General features: G+C 38.5%; 2 protein-coding genes across 2 annotated transcripts in view; both read right to left on the reverse strand.

Moving 5' to 3' along the window:
* Positions 1-5282, reverse strand: part of LOC138320380 (uncharacterized) — a 62310-nt gene extending 57028 nt beyond the window's left edge. The window contains exon 1 of the mRNA XM_069263312.1: positions 5113-5282. The gene's annotated coding sequence lies outside the window, so the exon portion shown is untranslated. The remainder of the gene's footprint in view (positions 1-5112) is intronic.
* Positions 5283-11963: 6681 nt separating this feature from the next.
* The window catches only part of LOC138320381 (uncharacterized), a 36942-nt gene continuing 27370 nt past the window's right edge, over positions 11964-21535 (reverse strand). Inside the window, exons 3-5 of the mRNA XM_069263314.1 lie at positions 15651-15816; positions 14837-14955; positions 11964-13657 (exon numbers count right to left, since the gene is read on the reverse strand). Of these exons, the coding sequence (XP_069119415.1) occupies positions 13491-13657; positions 14837-14955; positions 15651-15816 (452 nt within the window). The 3' untranslated portion in view covers positions 11964-13490. The remainder of the gene's footprint in view (positions 13658-14836; positions 14956-15650; positions 15817-21535) is intronic.

The following is a 21535-nucleotide window of genomic DNA, read 5'->3' on the forward strand; positions in this document are numbered from 1 at the left end:
TTACCGTCCTGTGGTGAATGTCATTCAGATACTTACCGTCCTGTGGTGAATGTCATTCAGATACTTACCGTCCTGTGGTGAATGTCATTCAGATACTTACCGTCCTGTGGTGAATGTCATCAAGATACTTACCGTCCTGTGGTGAATGTCATCAAGATACTTACCGTCCTGTGGTGAATGTCATTCAGATACTTACCGTCCTGTGGTGAATGTCATCAAGATACTTACCGTCCTGTGGTGAATGTCATCAAGATACTTACCGTCCTGTGGTGAATGTCATCAAGATACTTACCGTCCTGTGGTGAATGTCATTCAGATACTTACCGTCCTGTGGTGAATGTCATCAGATACTTACCGTCCTGTGGTGAATGTCATTCAGATACTTACCGTCCTGTGGTGAATGTCATTCAGATACTTACCGTCCTGTGGTGAATGTCATTCAGATACTTACCGTCCTGTGGTGAATGTCATCAAGATACTTACCGTCCTGTGGTGAATGTCATCCAGATACTTACCGTCCTGTGGTGAATGTCATTCAGATACTTACCGTCCTGTGGTGAATGTCATTCAGATACTTACCGTCCTGTGGTGAATGTCATTCAGATACTTACCGTCCTGTGGTGAATGTCATCAAGATACTTACCGTCCTGTGGTGAATGTCATTCAGATACTTACCGTCCTGTGGTGAATGTCATCAAGATACTTACCGTCCTGTGGTGAATGTCATTCAGATACTTACCGTCCTGTGGTGAATGTCATTCAGATACTTACCGTCCTGTGGTGAATGTCATTCAGATACTTACCGTCCTGTGGTGAATGTCATTCAGATACTTACCGTCCTGTGGTGAATGTCATTCAGATACTTACCGTCCTGTGGTGAATGTCATCCAGATACTTACCGTCCTGTGGTGAATGTCATTCAGATACTTACCGTCCTGTGGTGAATGTCATTCAGATACTTACCGTCCTGTGGTAAATGTCATTCAAATACTTACCGTCCTGTGGTAAATGTCATTCAGATACTTACCGTCCTGTGGTGAATGTCATTCAGATACTTACCGTCCTGTGGTGAATGTCATCAGATACTTACCGTCCTGTGGTGAATGTCATCAGATACTTACCGTCCTGTGGTGAATGTCATCAGATACTTACCGTCCTGTGGTGAATGTCATCCAGATACTTACCGTCCTGTGTGGTGAAAGTACTTACCGTCTGTGGTAATGTCATCAGATACTTACCGTCCTGTGGTGAATGTCATTCAGATACTTACCGTCCTGTGGTGAATGTCATCAGATACTTACCGTCCTGTGGTGAATGTCATCAGATACTTACCGTCCTGTGGTGAATGTCATCAGATACTTACCGTCCTGTGGTGAATGTCATCAAGATACTTACCGTCCTGTGGTGAATGTCATCAAGATACTTACCGTCCTGTGGTGAATGTCATTCAGATACTTACCGTCCTGTGGTAAATGTCATTCAGATACTTACCGTCCTGTGGTAAATGTCATTCAGATACTTACCGTCCTGTGGTGAATGTCATCAAGATACTTACCGTCCTGTGGTGAATGTCATCAGATACTTACCGTCCTGTGGTGAATGTCATTCAGATACTTACCGTCCTGTGGTGAATGTCATCCAGATACTTACCGTCCTGTGGTGAATGTCATCCAGATACTTACCGTCCTGTGGTGAATGTCATTCAGATACTTACCGTCCTGTGGTGAATGTCATTCAGATACTTACCGTCCTGTGGTGAATGTCATTCAGATACTTACCGTCCTGTGGTGAATGTCATCAAGATACTTACCGTCCTGTGGTGAATGTCATCCAGATACTTACCGTCCTGTGGTAAATATCATTCAGATACTTACCGTCCTGTGGTGAATGTCATCCAGATACTTACCGTCCTGTGGTAAATGTCATTCAGATACTTACCGTCCTGTGGTGAATGTCATTCAGATACTTACCGTCCTGTGGTGAATGTCATCAAGATACTTACCGTCCTGTGGTGAATGTCATCAGATACTTACCGTCCTGTGGTGAATGTCATCAGATACTTACCGTCCTGTGGTGAATGTCATTCAGATACTTACCGTCCTGTGGTAAATGTCATTCAGATACTTACCGTCCTGTGGTGAATGTCATCAGATACTTACCGTCCTGTGGTGAATGTCATCAAGATACTTACCGTCCTGTGGTGAATGTCATCAGATACTTACCGTCCTGTGGTGAATGTCATCAGATATACTTACCGTCCTGTGGTGAATGTCATCAGATACTTACCGTCCTGTGGTGAATGTCATCAGATACTTACCGTCCTGTGGTAAATGTCATCAAGGTACTTACCGTCCTGTGGTAAATGTCATTCAAATACTTACCGTCCTGTGGTGAATGTCATCCAGATACTTACCGTCCTGTGGTAAATGTCATCAAGGTACTTACCGTCCTGTGGTAAATGTCATCAAGGTACTTACCGTCCTGTGGTGAATGTCATCAAGATACTTACCGTCCTGTGGTGAATGTCATTCAGATACTTACCGTCCTGTGGTAAATGTCATTCAGATACTTACCGTCCTGTGGTGAATGTCATCAAGATACTTACCGTCCTGTGGTGAATGTCATCAAGATACTTACCGTCCTGTGGTGAATGTCATCAAGATACTTACCGTCCTGTGGTGAATGTCATCCAGATACTTACCGTCCTGTGGTGAATGTCATCCAGATACTTACCGTCCTGTGGTGAATGTCATCAAGATACTTACCGTCCTGTGGTGAATGTCATCAAGATACTTACCGTCCTGTGGTGAATGTCATCAGATACTTACCGTCCTGTGGTGAATGTCATCCAGATACTTACCGTCCTGTGGTGAATGTCATCCAGATACTTACCGTCCTGTGGTGAATGTCATCAAGATACTTACCGTCCTGTGGTGAATGTCATTCAGATACTTACCGTCCTGTGGTGAATGTCATTCAGATACTTACCGTCCTGTGGTGAATGTCATCAAGATACTTACCGTCCTGTGGTGAATGTCATCAAGATACTTACCGTCCTGTGGTGAATGTCATTCAGATACTTACCGTCCTGTGGTGAATGTCATCCAGATACTTACCGTCCTGTGGTGAATGTCATCCAGATACTTACCGTCCTGTGGTGAATGTCATTCAGATACTTACCGTCCTGTGGTGAATGTCATCAAGATACTTACCGTCCTGTGGTGAATGTCATCCAGATACTTACCGTCCTGTGGTGAATGTCATCCAGATACTTACCGTCCTGTGGTGAATGTCATTCAGATACTTACCGTCCTGTGGTGAATGTCATCAAGATACTTACCGTCCTGTGGTGAATGTCATCCAGATACTTACCGTCCTGTGGTGAATGTCATCAGATACTTACCGTCCTGTGGTGAATGTCATCAGATACTTACCGTCCTGTGGTGAATGTCATCAGATACTTACCGTCCTGTGGTGAATGTCATCCAGATACTTACCGTCCTGTGGTGAATGTCATTCAGATACTTACCGTCCTGTGGTGAATGTCATCAGATACTTACCGTCCTGTGGTGAATGTCATCAGATACTTACCGTCCTGTGGTGAATGTCATCAGATACTTACCGTCCTGTGGTGAATGTCATTCAGATACTTACCGTCCTGTGGTGAATGTCATTCAGATACTTACCGTCCTGTGGTGAATGTCATCAGATACTTACCGTCCTGTGGTGAATGTCATTCAGATACTTACCGTCCTGTGGTGAATGTCATCAGATACTTACCGTCCTGTGGTGAATGTCATCCAGATACTTACCGTCCTGTGGTGAATGTCATCAAGAATACTTACCGTCCTGTGGTGAATGTCATCAAGGTACTTACCGTCCTGTGGTGAATGTCATTCAGATACTTACCGTCCTGTGGTGAATGTCATTCAGATACTTACCGTCCTGTGGTGAATGTCATCCAGATACTTACCGTCCTGTGGTGAATGTCATTCAGATACTTACCGTCCTGTGGTGAATGTCATCAAGATACTTACCGTCCTGTGGTGAATGTCATCCAGATACTTACCGTCCTGTGGTGAATGTCATTCAGATACTTACCGTCCTGTGGTGAATGTCATCCAGATACTTACCGTCCTGTGGTGAATGTCATCAAGATACTTACCGTCCTGTGGTGAATGTCATTCAGATACTTACCGTCCTGTGGTGAATGTCATCAAGATACTTACCGTCCTGTGGTGAATGTCATCAAGATACTTACCGTCCTGTGGTGAATGTCATCAAGATACTTACCGTCCTGTGGTGAATGTCATCAAGATACTTACCGTCCTGTGGTGAATGTCATCAAGATACTTACCGTCCTGTGGTGAATGTCATCAGATACTTACCGTCCTGTGGTGAATGTCATCAGATACTTACCGTCCTGTGGTGAATGTCATCAAGATACTTACCGTCCTGTGGTGAATGTCATCAGATACTTACCGTCCTGTGGTGAATGTCATTCAGATACTTACCGTCCTGTGGTGAATGTCATCAAGATACTTACCGTCCTGTGGTAATTCATGTACTTACCGTCCTGTGGGAATGCCAGATACTTACCGTCCTGTGGTGAATGTCATCAAGATACTTACCGTCCTGTGGTGAATGTCATTCCAGATACTTACCGTCCTGTGGTGAATGTCATCCAGATACTTACCGTCCTGTGGTGAATGTCATCAAGATACTTACCGTCCTGTGGTGAATGTCATCCAGATACTTACCGTCCTGTGGTGAATGTCATCCAGATACTTACCGTCCTGTGGTGAATGTCATTCAGATACTTACCGTCCTGTGGTGAATGTCATCAAGGTACTTACCGTCCTGTGGTGAATGTCATCCAGATACTTACCGTCCTGTGGTGAATGTCATCCAGATACTTACCGTCCTGTGGTGAATGTCATCCAGATACTTACCGTCCTGTGGTGAATGTCATCAAGATACTTACCGTCCTGTGGTGAATGTCATCAAGATACTTACCGTCCTGTGGTGAATGTCATCAAGATACTTATCGTCCTGTGGTGAATGTCATCCAGATACTTACCGTCCTGTGGTGAATGTCATCAAGATACTTACCGTCCTGTGGTGAATGTCTGGGTGTAAGGAATCTCTATGTGCTACAAATAGTAAATTCACACTGCAACGCAAGTGTGCAGCACATATCAAAAACACATTACAATCAATAGGGATAGCACAAGTATGAGTTGTTTATGCACGTTCAATTCATAAACCAGGAAGTAAAATAGTATGCTCTGAGTCTTAACATGCTAGTCTATCGTCAATAGTTATAATGATTTTCTGGTAGACTAGCCAGGGCGGACAATCGGGAACAAAGCTTAGGCTATAGGTGAATGCTTTTCGTCGTCTCTATAGGAGTTTAACCAGTCGATATACTTCTCAGATTATCGGGGTTGATAGACATTAGTTTTAAAATACGAACAATGTTAAAAATGCAACTAAAATCTATGCTCAATAAGACGAAGCGTTCTGTTTATAAACCAATGCAAAAATGCATTTGCTTCTTCGAACTACACTGTCAGTAAACTTTTCCTGCTGTCGTTACCGTTAAAACAGTTTATGATACATAAAACGTCATTAAAATGATATGTGAATACTAACATCCACCAAATTACCCCGCTTAGTGTTCATACGCTAGTCAGACATAAAAGGAATGGCTCATTAATATTGCATAAAATAAATTAAACCTGCAACTGAAAATTTCGAAGACTTCTTTCAAAACGATACCACTTAGGTAAACCAGTACAGAATATGAGTAAGAGGTGGTGTAGACGAGAAAGTAGACCCAAGTTTGTTTTATTGTGGATTGATAAAAAAAATTATGTAGATAAATGAACGAATTAAAAGGCAGTTATATACCCGGTCATGATTTACGCATATGGATATAATGGTAGAAAGTAACAGAAAGTGCAGTTGTACAGCAGAAGCCGCACTAACGCCCTGTGTTATGAACTGAATATTTTTTAATGAGAGTTCAGATTGTATTGTAGAAGCTAGATTACCATTCTACCATATCAGCATATCTATTACAGTACATCAGTGCAGCTCCATTAGATAAAACCTATCGTGAGTGGTTATACGATGAATGGGTTATCTGGACTACTCTAAAGTATTTATAACCAGCGGTACAGCTCTTCATACATGTATGTTGGACCTGTTATTGGGATCCACTGAGGTGTAGGGGACTTTAAATTAGTGTTTTATTATCGTTATAAACCTGTTCGATATGATCAACAAAAGGTGTACATTATTACGATCCTTAACGTGTAATAGATTGCATGTTTCTCAATTTCAGTTTATTTACCAAATGCAATACACCATATAGAAAAATACACACATAAATATTAGTTGAGGTATGGAACAGCGGTGGCAAATAATTAATTAAATAAATTCTTAATTTTTGGTCTAACTAAACACGAAATACGAAAATATTAGATGTCATGATTGTGTGCTATTCATTTCATGCTGAAAGTTATTCTTAATCAAAGTTCGCGACTTTGTTTCTCAAAGGACATTATTATTTTTACAGACCAGCAAGGAACTTCAGAAAAAAATACAAATTCGATTTTAAAAGATCGAAACACTGTATTATGTAAATTAATTCATCATTTCGCAAGCAATCATACAAGAGCTCGGTTAATATCATCAGATAAATGTCAGCACTCTAACAATCTGTTGCAAATTTTCAACGATATCGTGGCAACATGTTTTATAGCATTTTAAATGTATGCAACTTCTGAAACAGTGTTAGAACGCCAAACGAGACTAAACACTTTTTTTACAAAACAGCAAAAGTCATAATCAATAGTCATAAAATGTGAACTCCTCAAAAGGTATACAATAACCTGGCGTGTCACTAGTGACAATGGTTGTTTAAGCTCTATCTATATCCTATATTAGTACATCACGTGACAGAATACTGGATTCTGATTGGCTACACACATGGATACTATTTGCAATAGTGCCCGGGCAAGCGGGCACTATTGAAGTGGCGCGAAATTGAACGTGAATGTATTGTGACGTCACTATAACATGACGTCATTAACGTTGCGATTCGACAAAGACGTCAAGATGGCGGACAGGCTGTTGTGTGCGGGGATGGAAGCAATGTTGTTTTTCTACAGAAGACAGTTCACTCATGTTCTATATTGATACTTTTAATCTTCATGAAGCTGAATCCCGTTTTATAGAAACAGATTTCCGCGACAATTCATGTGCTGTACTTTTAACGTAATAATATGGTTTGGAAATGAAGATAGCATTGCGAGGTGTCACTTTGACGTGCTTCTGTTACGATAACATAAAAAACAAGTCTCATCTGAGAGTGATGTACTAAACCCATTCGGCTCGGGCACTATTCCATCCCTCGACAATACTATGAGGCAATAGTGCCCTCTCAAACAGGCCATAATAGATAATTAGTTTGATTACTGATAAGCATTCTGATATACAACTCCTAGTGTCCATTTCATTTTTAACAATCTGATTAAAATTCCGATCCTTGTTATCACTACTTTTGATAAGAGGATCTGACATCATCCCATTTGGGGCCACGTTCTGGTGACCTTTGGAAATGGCCAAACAAAATGCTGCTGCCAGAACTTGACTGGGGACGAAACTATCAAAAAAACCTGTCGTAAAGTGTTCGGTGTACGTAGCCATCTCGCCCAAAAAGCACAACAAAGCTATAGCAAAATGCATAGTAAACTGGGGCGAAACCTCGTTAACAATTGAAGTAGCAAGGTGTAGGGATATAAAGGTCATCCGAACATGACCCCTTATGGGATGTTGTCAGATCCTCTATGGAACGGAGTAGGTATAAGGATCTGTATTTTAATTAGATTGAATTTGTAGAAATGATAGAACAATGTATAGACTTAACAATATATCAAAACGCAGTAATGTCCCTTTAGTCGTTGTTCCGTATGTGTGCCCTAGAAAGTAAAATGAATTCCGCAAAGTTAAAAAAGCTATTGAAGCTCGGGTCAGATCGATGCTACTGATCCAATACTATGAAGACAACGACAACATAGAATGATTTTGTTTTTTAATATTTGATTGATATCATTTAAATACTGGCTGTATAAAGCATGCTCTTTTACCATACAATCAACGAACGCCCTCTAATATTATGTTGTCAACATTTGGATTTTTTAGGGAATGTTTTTGAATATTTGTTATCAATGTAAATATAATCCATATCAGTTACTTCTATAGGAATACATAAGATAAGGAATGAGGGCGTAATATGTATTTTTTGTCACAATTATAAGATACATGAAAATAACTTTTGGGTACCTTTCCGTGACTTCAAATGACTTTCATATAGTATAAATACAAATGCACCCTATCCTACTTTAAAAGGTACTCCCGAAGCAGCGAGTAACGTTGGCTAAAAGTTTTAGAAAGATACCTGTTACGAAGTTACGACAGTATATTTACCATGGACGTCATTTGTCTTATGAGCGGATGAGAAAATCCATATTTTTGTTTCTTTTCCAGCAGTTGTACATTATTTATTGATTTGATTTGTCAGAGCTGACAGAGTAACGTCTATCTGCCTCGCTACAGCATTGGTACAATACCAGTAAACAGATAGACGTCTAGAATGATCTACCCAACACTGAAGTCTCCAGGATATATCACATACCAAAAATCATGGTTACTCTCAGAATCCACAGCACAAGAACTATGGATTTTTAATTGGTACTGAAGACAAAGTGAATACGAAAATGTAAAAAAAAAGAGTGGTATACATGTGAATATAAACGGTAAAAGTGGATTAATTTCCTTTGTTCTTAATCTTAATTACAACGGATAAAAAAGGATAAAGAAGACTTTTAAACGGGTAACAAATGATTCTGGTTAACAGATATATGTAAGAACTGTCCGTAGATGTTGTTCGGCGTTGCTTACACGCGTTTATGTTACGTATCCTATATCCGGGCAGACTTCGGTAAGTTAGATTAAAATCTGTGTGGTCAAAACGTTTCATAATCTCTATTGAAACTCACGTGTTTCACGAAAGTGTTGTAGAGTCGAGACACATGTGAGATGGGTAGTGGAGACACTATGCCTAATCTATCGGTGGAGGAGATAATGTCTCTATTACATTACATCTACATATGCTCCGGAATCATCATGTCTATTGTTGTCGTCCTTGGATTAATAGGTAACTCTGTTACCATGGTAATTCTCTGCCGGAAGTCCCTACGTAGCGCCCCCGTGTGTTTGTTACAGTGCCTTACTGTGCATGCGTTAGTGAACCTTGGGTATTCTGTGTATTCCGACATTGAGCCAGCAGTCCGGTCCTACAAGGAAGCGCTTGATCTGACGTCACATTCCATTGATATCATTCTAGGTCCCTGCGACCAGTACACAACGGAGGAAGAAGTTCTATCATGTATTCAAGTTATGATTGCTTGTCAACATTTACATTTGGCAAACTCGTCGACTGCCAGTAACAGGACAAGCATCTGCGAAAACAATTCGTCAGTGTTAAACCAACTTGAACTTTCCGCCGTTCAAGATAACCACACACCCTATCTATTTACAAATCTGACCAATGATGTATATTCATTTCCAGGGAGTAGCTCGAGATTAGCCGAGAACAGAGTTGAAATGAGTTATTTTATAAGGAAGGCTATCGAGCGATTCTTCGCCTACACAATTGTGTATTTTGGTTTACTGTTAACGATATGTTTGGCTGTGGAGAGATGTGTTGCAGTTTATTTTCCACTGAAAACTCACCGGATCATCACCATTAATCGAACTCGCTTAGCGGTTATTGGTATCGCTGTCGTCTGCTGCTCTGTCCATTTCCCTCAACTTTTCAAAGAATTTTCACGTGCTGTGAACAATTCTGGAAATATACAGCCTGACGGAAATGACTTATTGACTGCATCGTGGAGACAGGATTACGAACGATTTTTTACTATCTCTTGTTTATTATTATGTTTTCTGTTATTTCTTGTAAATGTCACAATTCTACGAAAAATAACCATTTTACGAAATCAGTTGTCGCCATTTAAACACACGGGGAAGACGAAACGTGGAGAAATCAATGTTACCTTAATCATTGTCATATTGATTTTCTTTCAACTTCCGCTGTATATATTTATCAATGTGATAACGTTTATTGCTAAAGAAAAATATGTTCAGAATTTCTCTTTAATGACCAGATTAATGACGCTTATCCGACTCTTGTACATTTCACAATCGTCTGCTAACTTTCTGGTATACTGCATGTTTGCACATAAATTCAGGCAAGTGTTGCGTGATTCATATGACAAATTGGTTGCAGCTTACGGTCTGATGGGCAGCCATAGAAACAGAACGGATGAAGCACAGTTAGAAAAAATAACGGACAGGGCTAAACTTCCTGAAGCTATTTAGAACTTCCGGTAGCAATGGCGTCAGTGAAATGATACAATGTATATAAAGGAATATGGGTGTGGTAATAACTGTGAATATGCCGCATGTTACAAATATTGTGTGTATTTGGACATTTCGTGGTGTTGATACTTATAATGAGACACCAAGTGAATGTGAATGTAGTGATAATAAAACAGACTTTAATTTACATCTACTGTTCTATACAATGCAGTACTACATGAGTCGCATTTTTAATATTTCGAAATTGTAGGGACATAGTCGTTCAAATTGAAAAACTAAAATGGCAATACATCTTCGAGTAATCTGTTGATTCTGTCAAATAACATCATACAATGACTTTTTCTATTATCACGAGAAAATTTATTTGTGATACAACCTCAAAAATCACACCACAAAAATTTAACAACAGCTAATTGTAGAATAGCTAAATTGTTGATAACTTTAAAGCTATTTTCGGAACCTTTGCTGTTTTTACTATAAATAATGCAAACAACGTGATTTACGTTTGAAATATCACGTAGTGTTTATGTAATTAAAATTGACTTGCAGGTGATGTTTTCATGTAACTTTTTTCTTCTTCTAAAAATGACGAGATATCATAATATTTAAATTAAAAAAAAACGTTATGAGAAAGGGTTTTGAGAGAAAACACCATTCTTTTACATGTTAATAATAAGGATAGCCATATTCTATCCTTGGAACACAAAATATTGGAAAGCCTCGGATTTATAACATTTTATGGCTCTTGCGTAGAATATCTCTATCTTTCATATCCACTTATAAAATGTCTCATAACATACGGCATTTAATTTGAATAGTCGTTTTTGTTCTTCCAATTTATATGTAAACCACAACTACCTTTTTAAGCATTGTACCGTCAGATTGTATGTGGGAGTTATATCCCTTTATATGTTGGTTTATGCTCTCGGTGATCCTAAAACGTATTGGCTGTTGTATACAGAGATTTGAATGGATGATACGTGTGTTAAGTAATGCCATCAACTATCCTTCAAACTCAAACGAGGAAAAGAAATAAAATCGATCTTTATATAATTATACACATGTGATGGTGTTTGGGAAATATTTTCTAGTTTTACAATAAAAACACTTATAATCACATTGACATGCTTATATTTTCATTTATAACAACAGTAATCGTTCATCAATGTCTTTCCCTCCATTGTTGTCGTTGCTGATTTTGTTATCAAATGTTCAAGAAACCATGGAATAAAACCGAACACATTGAATACATTATACGCAAACTAATATCTTTATTACTTTTACATTGTCAAGTTGTAAACATTTTTGTGATGGGCAAGACTCGGTAATATTACAGAATGGTAGCGTTGAACAGAGGATGACACAGGCATAATATGTGATAAAATAAATGCATTCTTCAAGTAATCTTATTGATCACATGACAATCACGTCCAATGTTTAAACTGTACTAGACTGACCGCCACAGTCAAATATCCACTGGTGTTAAAACGAGACGAAGTCAAATATCCTATCCACTGGTGTTAAAACGAGACGAAGCCGAATTTCAAATACACTGTACCACAGTATAACTTCCAACATTTCAAATTAATTAACGAAATAATGACGTCTTTGATGATATATATTTCGATGGTGATATGGAGGCAAGACAGAAGCTGAGATCAAATTAATGTATAGATTAACAAAAGCATCATCCGCTGAATATTTCAGTATCCCACAGTAAAATGTGATACCGATAGAATCTGCGATACCGACTACCAAAATGCTAGTAAAAGAGATTGTTTCTCCAGTGGATTTGTTTATCCGCTTTACAAGTGTCCACCAATAATGTCAGACTATTGTGTGTCTGTGTTACCTAGACCTATTCAAAATAGTGTTATATGACTTAACTGAATTACGTAAAGCTAACAAGAATAGGAAGCTGGTTATTTAGTAGTTCGTCGGGAAGATCAAACACAATTACACTGTTTCATACAACAATCAGGTACATGAATTTGTTGAGTTTAACTATTCACTGATGAACATAGAGACATCAAACGAATGCGATTGGAAAGTTACCTATATTATAACGACAGGTAAAACTGATAATATGACGTACAGGTAATAAGGTGGGCAAGGCGTGGGTAAGGTGACTTATCCGTATTATCAAAAACTCACAGGGAAATCGGGTCTAAATGTACTGAATTTTACACAATAAATCAAAAGAATACAACATAGGTCTCTGTAAATTACATTTCTCTTCAGGAGGTGAACTGATCGAATGACAACACAATGGTTAGAGAATCCTTGCATATCGTACTCTGATAAATGAATATATTACGAAATCTTTAAGAAGTAACATGCACATGGAATTAATCTTGCACAATTGGGCAAATGATATAAAAGTGAACATATAGCATGTAAATTAGACATCTCGAAGTGAATATGAAATATTATCTGCTATTTTGACAAAATAGGAAATACAAGGAAGAACAGTAGACCTGATCACATCCTCAATACTCCAGGGGTTACTATCACTAACGTAATATCCACCACAGAACTATCTCATGGTAAAACTGGAGAGAGTGAAAACACAGGTAATTTGGTCCTTTGATGTACATCAAAAGAATCGAATAACGGTACACTGTGATTGCCTGTGTTGCTATGAAGTCTTTACAGGCCTATGGTTGGTAAATTTGTTTTTCTCCTAAACAGCCTTCAGTTTTTGGATATAACAACAGTGATAGTAACCCCTGGAGTATCAAGGATGGTTTGAACACCGTTGTGTACTACATTATGTAACAATGCTGGTCATACATCCAAGTCCATAGAATGGGTAAAACAAAGTGGACAATCAACTGTAAGGTGGACTAAATACACCACAAAACACGTTAACAATATCAATGATTCTCTTTCATCCGTGGAAGTTCGTGTATATTATTCATAACTTTGGCGACTCATTGAGGTTTTGTCATCACAACATTTTCTGAACCCGCTCCTTCCAAACTGTCATCACACACATCATTGCTCCATTAACATTCAGAATAAATTCTGTCTTTTTGGCATCATAGAGACGCCGGTACGTTCTTTCGGAACTCCCCTGGTCTGTTGCCGTTACCGACCGGTCGGTACTGAGCTACAACCACACACTTGTCTTTGTCTTTGACTTTAGCCACGCCCACACCGACATCCGTAGAGGATTTCCAAATCATTTGGGTAAAGTTCATGGTTGCTGAAAAATAGAAATTACCAATTACAATGAAGGTCTAAGTTCGCATCAAATTCGGAAGTGTGTATAGTCACAATTACCTTATATTCTAACGTCAATGTTTCTATTGTCCCGAAGACCGTGTTACAATGCTGAGACTACAATCCTAACACCATACGGCGTTATATAAATAACGTGACGCTACCCCAATTGAACGCAACCTAAAATGGAACACCTTTTAAAATATGTGATACAGAATTTCAGTTTACAATCTAAACCACCAATAACTGCTCTTAACAAAAATTAAGGTGCGGAATAGCAATTGTGACAATTTTTAGATTTCAATTTTCTAGTTGCTTGTTATCTGTATTAAAAAAAATCGAAAATAATGAAATTGTGAAAAATTCAGGAAACGATGTCGTGCAACAACCCACAAAACACCATATATTTTAAAAGAAGAAAAAACAAATGCACAATAGGATATTTTTGACAGATATGTGATTTGAACAAACAAAAAGATGTTTGAAATTTCCTTAAATGAATTCAAACATTTTGTATGATGTGCATTTTTTAATCAAACTGTATTTAGGAGATGTTCCATTTTGGGTACTCGAACCTGCTGAAACACGGGGCTGGGCTGTGCTGGGCTGGGCTGGGCTGGGCTGGGCTGGGCTGGGCTGGGGCTGGCTGGGCTGGGCTGGGCTCTGGGCTGGGCTGGCTGGGCTGGGCTGGGCTGGGCTGGGCTGGGGCTGGGCTGGGCTGGCTGGGCTGGGCCTGGGCTTTAAGCTGCTCTATTTCAAAATATATGCACTGCAGACATTGCTGGCATCTTTTTGTGGAATATCTAGAAAGAAATCTGGATTCAAACACAATTACGATTTTTTTGACAATTATCTTCAAAAAGTGTTCCAAATTGGGTGGCACCATGTTAATAATGTGTTTTGTACCAAAATGAAAGTGTTATTTTGCAAGAGGATTTTCGGCAATGAATAATTGGATTATTTTCAAATATGGTGGCATCCGGATGTTTTCAAACATTTCCATGACAAAATGAAATACATTTGGTCCGCCATCTCGGATGAAAGTGGTACGCTTAAGAAACAAACCATTTGATTCGGTTTTGTTCGGCTGTCACAGTGTGTTTCATTACAGATACAGCAGATTCGCACTAGTGTAACTGATACGAAGCCGTAAATGGATTACCTTTCCTCCACTTGGGGTCGCTGAAGTCGAATTGGTCCCGCTCATTGTACCATAGTTTTGACACGTCACCGCCGTCTAACTCCAATCCATTCGTGTCAAGTAGTACGATGCTCTCACCTCTACCTGAAAGAAGTCAATAGGCTCGGAAACGCGAAATTAAGTCATCGCAAAAAGCTTTTTGTATATTTGGTCTATGCACTCTTCTGTTTTTTCATTCACCTTAAATGTTGGATGCCACGAAATAACAAATTGAATCAGAAATTATTGGTAAAAATAATTATTTAACGATTCCGAAACATATTTAAATCTGGTTTTTCGTCGAAGTAAAAATGAGGTAATAAAAAAAAGAATACTTAAACATATGTTTTACTATTATTATATAAAAATAATGCATCTATCGGTTATTGGTAAGGGTACCAATCTGATGAGATCCCATAAGGTTACAAATTTTCTCACAATTGACTGGATATTGCGTGACATGACGAAACGATTTGTTTTGTGCACGTCTTTATAACTCGTATTTATACAAACATGGTAAAATAACTACCGATCAAAGCTGAAACAGAAATTTTATTTTCTTTTTGGTTTCATTTGTGTTTTGTAAATTTTGTTTGATGGTGTTGTTTTTAATGATCAGTATCATTTTTTGTGAATTTGTTTGACTCGGGTATTTTCATTATGTGGTGTGGGAATAAGGGAAACTTTTTCCTATATTGTGAAATTTCGTCAAGAGTTTTGTGAGAAGTGTTCTTATAAGACGTCAAGCACTAAAGTCCTGGAGCTACATGCAACTACCAAACTGTAATATTGGTACCTACCAGGAAGTTCACTGTATTGTGTGAACCCCTTTTCTGCAATGATATCAGCCCACATCTGCGCATCGCGTGTCAGATCGTCTACTTCCGCTAACTTGGGACTTCCATGGCAACCCCGTAATGCATTGTGGGCATCAATTAACTGTCTTCGGAAAACTCTGTTTTCTGCAAAAAGAAAAGAAAAAAGTTTTTGAAAGAGAAACCATATGATCAGGAAATCAATTGTTTACACTATTAGCATTTTAGAAAAAAAATCGTTACCTCCTGTTACCGTTTTATTGCACATTTTGCAAGGCTTCTCATCAGCTAAGCGGATAGAGTATCCGACACTATCATATGGCATTGATTAAGTTTAATCATAACATTATGTTGCAATGTTGATATGACCTACAACCTCCAGTGTTTCTGACTACCTCTATCACTCCCCCAATACGTTGTATCTCATCAGCGCCAGCTGCGGGTCAATGCAAAATAAACACTCCATATGGTCACAAAATACACACAGTATTATTAGACATACCAGACAATACATCTCTTCTCTTCCATGATTCGTAACTACATAAACAGTTCAAACTACTATGGCGAAATTATAGGTTTCGGGTCTACTGTATCGAGCTATACCACATCGTAATTACAGGTTTCAGGCCTACTGTATCGAGCTATACCGCATCGTGATTACAGGCTTCGGGCCTACTCTATCGAGCTATACCACATCGTGATTACAGGTTTCGGGCTTACTGTATCGAGTTATACCACATCGTAATTACAGGTTTCGGGTCTACTGTATCGAGCTATACCACATCGTAATTACAGGTTTCAGGCCTACTGTATCGAGCTATACCACATCGTGATTACAGGCTTCGGGCCTACTCTATCGAGCTATACCACATCGTGATTACAGGTTTCGGGCTTACTGTATCGAGTTATACCACATCGTATTTACAGGTTTCGGGTCTACTGTATCGAGCTACACCAAATCGTAATTACAGGTTTCAGGCCTACTGTATCGAGCTATACCACATCGTGATTACAGGCTTCGGGCCTACTCTATCGAGCTATACCACATCGTGATTACAGGTTTCGGGCTTACTGTATCGAGTTATACCACATCGTATTTACAGGTTTCGGGTCTACTGTATCGAGCTATACCAAATCGTAATTACAGGTTTCGGGCCTACTGTATCGAGCTATACCATATCGTGATTATAGGTTTCGGGCTAACTGTATCGAGCTATTACACATCGTGATTACAGGGTTCGGGTCTACTGTATCGGGCGATACCATATCGTGATTACAAGTTTCGGGCCTACTGTATCGAGCTAGACCATATCGTGATTACAGGTTTTGGGCCTACTGTATCGAGCTATACCACATCGTGAATACAGGTTTCGGGCCTACTGTATCGAGCTATACCACATCGTAATTATAGGTTTCAGGCCTACTGTATCGAGCTATACCATATCGTAATTACAGGTTTCGGGCCTACTGTATCGAGCTATACCACATCATTATTACAGGTTTCGGGTCTACTGTATCGAGCTATACCACATCGTAATTACAGGTTTCAGGCCTACTGTATGGAGCTATACCACATCGTGATTACAGGTTTCGGGCCTACTCTATCGAGCTATACCACATCGTGATTACAGGTTTCGGGCTTACTGTATCGAGTTATACCACATCGTAATTACAGGATTCGGGCCTACTGTTTCGAGCTATAACACATTGTAATTACAGGTTTCGGTCGTACTGTATCGAGCTATACAACCGTGGTTACTGCAGTATGTAACATATTTATGTTTTCCTGACAGACCTCCTCTAGAGTGTGCAGTACACTGCACGGTGTAACAGACTTTTAGCGCCTAGTTAACATATTAATAACCGTGACGTGGAGGTTATTCAAAGACCGACAGATGACGGGTCAGGAACTTGTTTTCAGTCACAACAGTTCCCGATAGTGCTGATGATGACATTGTTTTTGCAATTAATAATCGGGTTTCAATGACATTTTTCCGACAGACTCTCAAGGCATATAGAAAACTGAATTGCTTTACAGATAGTTGAGCTTTTATCTTTGTTTTCTATAAAGAGGACATGTAGACTCGTTGAATATCAATAACAAAGTAGATCTATATATTGTACGCATCGAAAACATTGCCAATATCTCAATTGAATACATTTCGAAACTGTTTTTGTGCATTGTATACATCTGTACCTGTGTAATCCTTTACATATCCACAGCAATATTCAAATATGCATCGCCAACAGTTGACAAATGAAACAAGTGATGTATTTCATTGTGATCGAAATACAACTGATTTATTTTTGTAGTTGAAAATATTGTCAACATTTCTGGACGGTATATTCACATCCACAAATCTAACATTGATAAAAACGATTGCCTGATGCCATTCATTCGTGTAAGCATTGAAATATGATACAATGAGAGTAAATTCTTTGTATGCACTAAATCGTAGAATGCTGTTAGTATTTAGGGAAAGCATCCCAGCGTCTGGTTCTGAAATACTTTGAGGCTTCTACACAGAGGGATAATTGTTACAGCATTGTATGTAAACTGCTAACAGCAACTAATCAGACAAGACAGCCTTAATTAGATGTTGCCGGAAGTACACAAGAGAAAGTTTAAAAATATCAGTATCTCTATTCCTTGACGTCCCGATAAGATCCACGGTTTCGAGCTGATAATGAATGAGTGAGTGTATCCTCATTGTGTGTATGTTTTCTGACGCAGTGTGAGGTCATTGGGTCAAACTCGAATCTACAAAGTACGTCAACTGAGGTCCTCGGGTCATTCACCCCGACTATCACTTTAAAACTGAGACGTATGGACAGACTACTGACGCTATAATAAAACTATAATGGTAATATTGATTATTAATAAACAAATAGTTAATGTCATTTTCATAATGGAATCCCTATGTAAGTATTACATAAACATGGCAGTACTAACAATATCGGATAACTACACCGCTATCTGCCCTGGTGTTTACTTTTTAGTTTAGTTGTTTTATTTTGTAAGCGTAACGTCACATTTTGTTCTGAGCGAATGACGTAAATGTGTCACCTACAAAATAATGACGCAACAATTGATATACAGATTGCATGGTTAGTATCTTATAATGCAAGGCTTATTTTGGTGCTCGACACAAAAGCTGAAAAGTCTTTGCCGAATTATTTCAGCTTTCTGTGTCGAGCACCAACATAAATCTTGTATTGTAGGATACTAACCGACACTCAAAACTTAAGCAAATTTACATAGTTTGGTTTGAAGCTAGACACTTCATTGTTTCACAGGAACAGATTCATTTCATTCATTAAACTATATTAAGAATGCACTCCATTTCACTGCCTTGGGAAATACATACGTGCATTTGTTAACAGTTCTAGCAATCGAGGTTTTGAAATTCAGTCATATCACTGAAACAGGGGGTTTTAATATAGTAACAATGACGTACTACAAAACCAATCATTCGTAAACAAATAATTATTTACACTACATACTTCTGCCATGAACCTAGAAAGAGACAATATCACAAAAAGGGGGTTTTAATATAGTAACAATGACGTTATTTCGGCGAATGTGAAGTCATGCTAGGCGGGATGCAATGACGTTATAATCACGGAGAGGGGTTAGTTTAGAAAAACGTTTCGTAAGATGTGTAGAGAATTCACGTGAATCGTATTTACGGAAAAAGCATTTCGTATTAACGGATAAAGCACAAGTGTATCCGGCAGCATTTATCGGTCAGTATGTTTTGCATCAGAGTGAACGACAAATGTATCACTTCAACAACAGTTTACTAATGAAGTAATACTCCTTCATTGGAATTGCATAAATTGGATATAGAACGTTCAAAGAACACCCAGTCATCAATGTCGTTCCAAAAGGTAGACGGTGTTAATTTTGGGAGGAAGAGGAAGTAGCTAAGAAGATGATAAAGGTTGGGTATGATCCAAGGTATTTGAGCCCTTTAGATGAATTTAACTCTGATCCCCGAGGAAAGGCCAATGTGTTACGCTGCCAACCGACCACCCATTTACTCTGTGAACAGTTTCTATCTATCAATGTCAATGACGAGAGCGAGATATAACTATGGTGAAAAAATGAAGCCCGATTTCTCCCTCTGACTTGTTAATGGGTATTATGTAACTTCTGTGTTATAGACTGACAGCTGTCAAACATCAGTTCACATCACTGTTGGAAACGTGACTATTCCAACTGAAGCCAAACTATTCCAGCAATCCCAATTGAGATCCGTTCTAGGCGTGTTGTAAATCTTTATTTCAGAAGTGAAATCGAAATGTTAGTGCAAAAACCAAAACGTTAATGCGAAATATACATTATAAACATGTACGTAATCGGGATATATTCTGTAATATAAAATATTCTGTATCATATGGATGCATTTTTTGGCGTTTTTGTACATCACCTGAGATAAGTTAATGTTGGTTTAAGGGTGTGATTTATACCGATAAATTAGTATAGTTATTTACACGAACATTTAGTACATTGTAATTGTAAATAACGAATAATTGTACACTGGTACACCTTGTTTAATGGTTCAACGTGTAATTATTACTCTATTTGTAAAGGAGGGGTATCACTTTGGGCCGTTTTACGGCCACTCTGTGATCAGCAAAATACTTTGCATGAAGATACATCAGGGTCAGCTGCATATTGTATGCTATTCAGAATATCCGATTTTTTCTGCGCTCAAGGTAATTTCAATTTCAAAGGTCAAAGGGTGAAAATTCACATTTTCATTATTTAAGTCCTAATTAGTTAAAAATTAGAATATAGATAACGTTTTGTGCAAGTTTTGCCTGTAAATATTGGGTTTGTGAAGTTCATTTCAGAAAACTGATAAAATTTCAAAACGTAGATCACAGTGACCTTGCTAAGCATTTATTATATTTCAGCATTAAAATTTGAATATTTTTGCTGAAAACTAGGATTTTTCACAGATTTGGTAGCATGGAATTGATATTTAGTACTGCATAAGGATCTTGACATAATCTGCTGATGGTGATTACATCTTAGGGTAACATTGGCTAGGTCACGTGCATAAATTAGGTAATATTCAATAAATGGTATCATCTGTCCACTAAGTATATGCTGTTTTCCCATGTTTAAAGCAGGATTTTAAATCATTTAAGCTTGTTTTATGAGCTTAATTTCAAGCAACGCCTTCACTGAGGTGAGATGTTAGAATTATGCCTGCCGCCCCACTGCATGATTGTGAAAGGCGACTAAATTTGGAATCTTAGTGTCATGGTTATGGAAATAGTTTACATTTTCAACCATTCAATAGCTTCAGCGTGATGTGTAGAGCTTTATTTAGGTTCTGTATTGATCTAGTTAAGATGGTGGCAGATTAGGGTCATATGAGCTGGGTGACGGGGATTAATGAAGTCATATTTAATGAAAGGTATATTCTGTCAATTATGTATTTTCTGGATTTTCTATATTTAAAGCAAGTGTTTAAGCTATTTAAGATTGTTTTATGAGATAATCTCAAGCAACACCTGCATCACAAGCGTTTTATTAGAATTGTGCCTGCTGCTCCATTGCATGATCGTAAAAGGCGACTAAATATGGAACCTTTATCTCGTGGCTTTTGCAAACAATATCATGTATTTAACATCTAGTGGTCAGCATAAGAGAGTATTATCTTATTATTATTAACTGGTATGTAGTGATAGGAAAGTTTTCCTGAGAAAGAAACCTTCTCTATGATATTTGAGACAGAAATCCAATTAATGTTTTGATCTAGCCACTAGAAATGAGGTCCCAGATTTAGTCGCCTTTTCCGTTCATGCAATGAGGCAGCAGGAACAATTCTTACATCAAACTTGCAATGTA

Source organism: Argopecten irradians, chromosome 4, assembly GCF_041381155.1.
Source record: "Argopecten irradians isolate NY chromosome 4, Ai_NY, whole genome shotgun sequence".
NCBI lineage: Eukaryota > Metazoa > Mollusca > Bivalvia > Pectinida > Pectinidae > Argopecten > Argopecten irradians.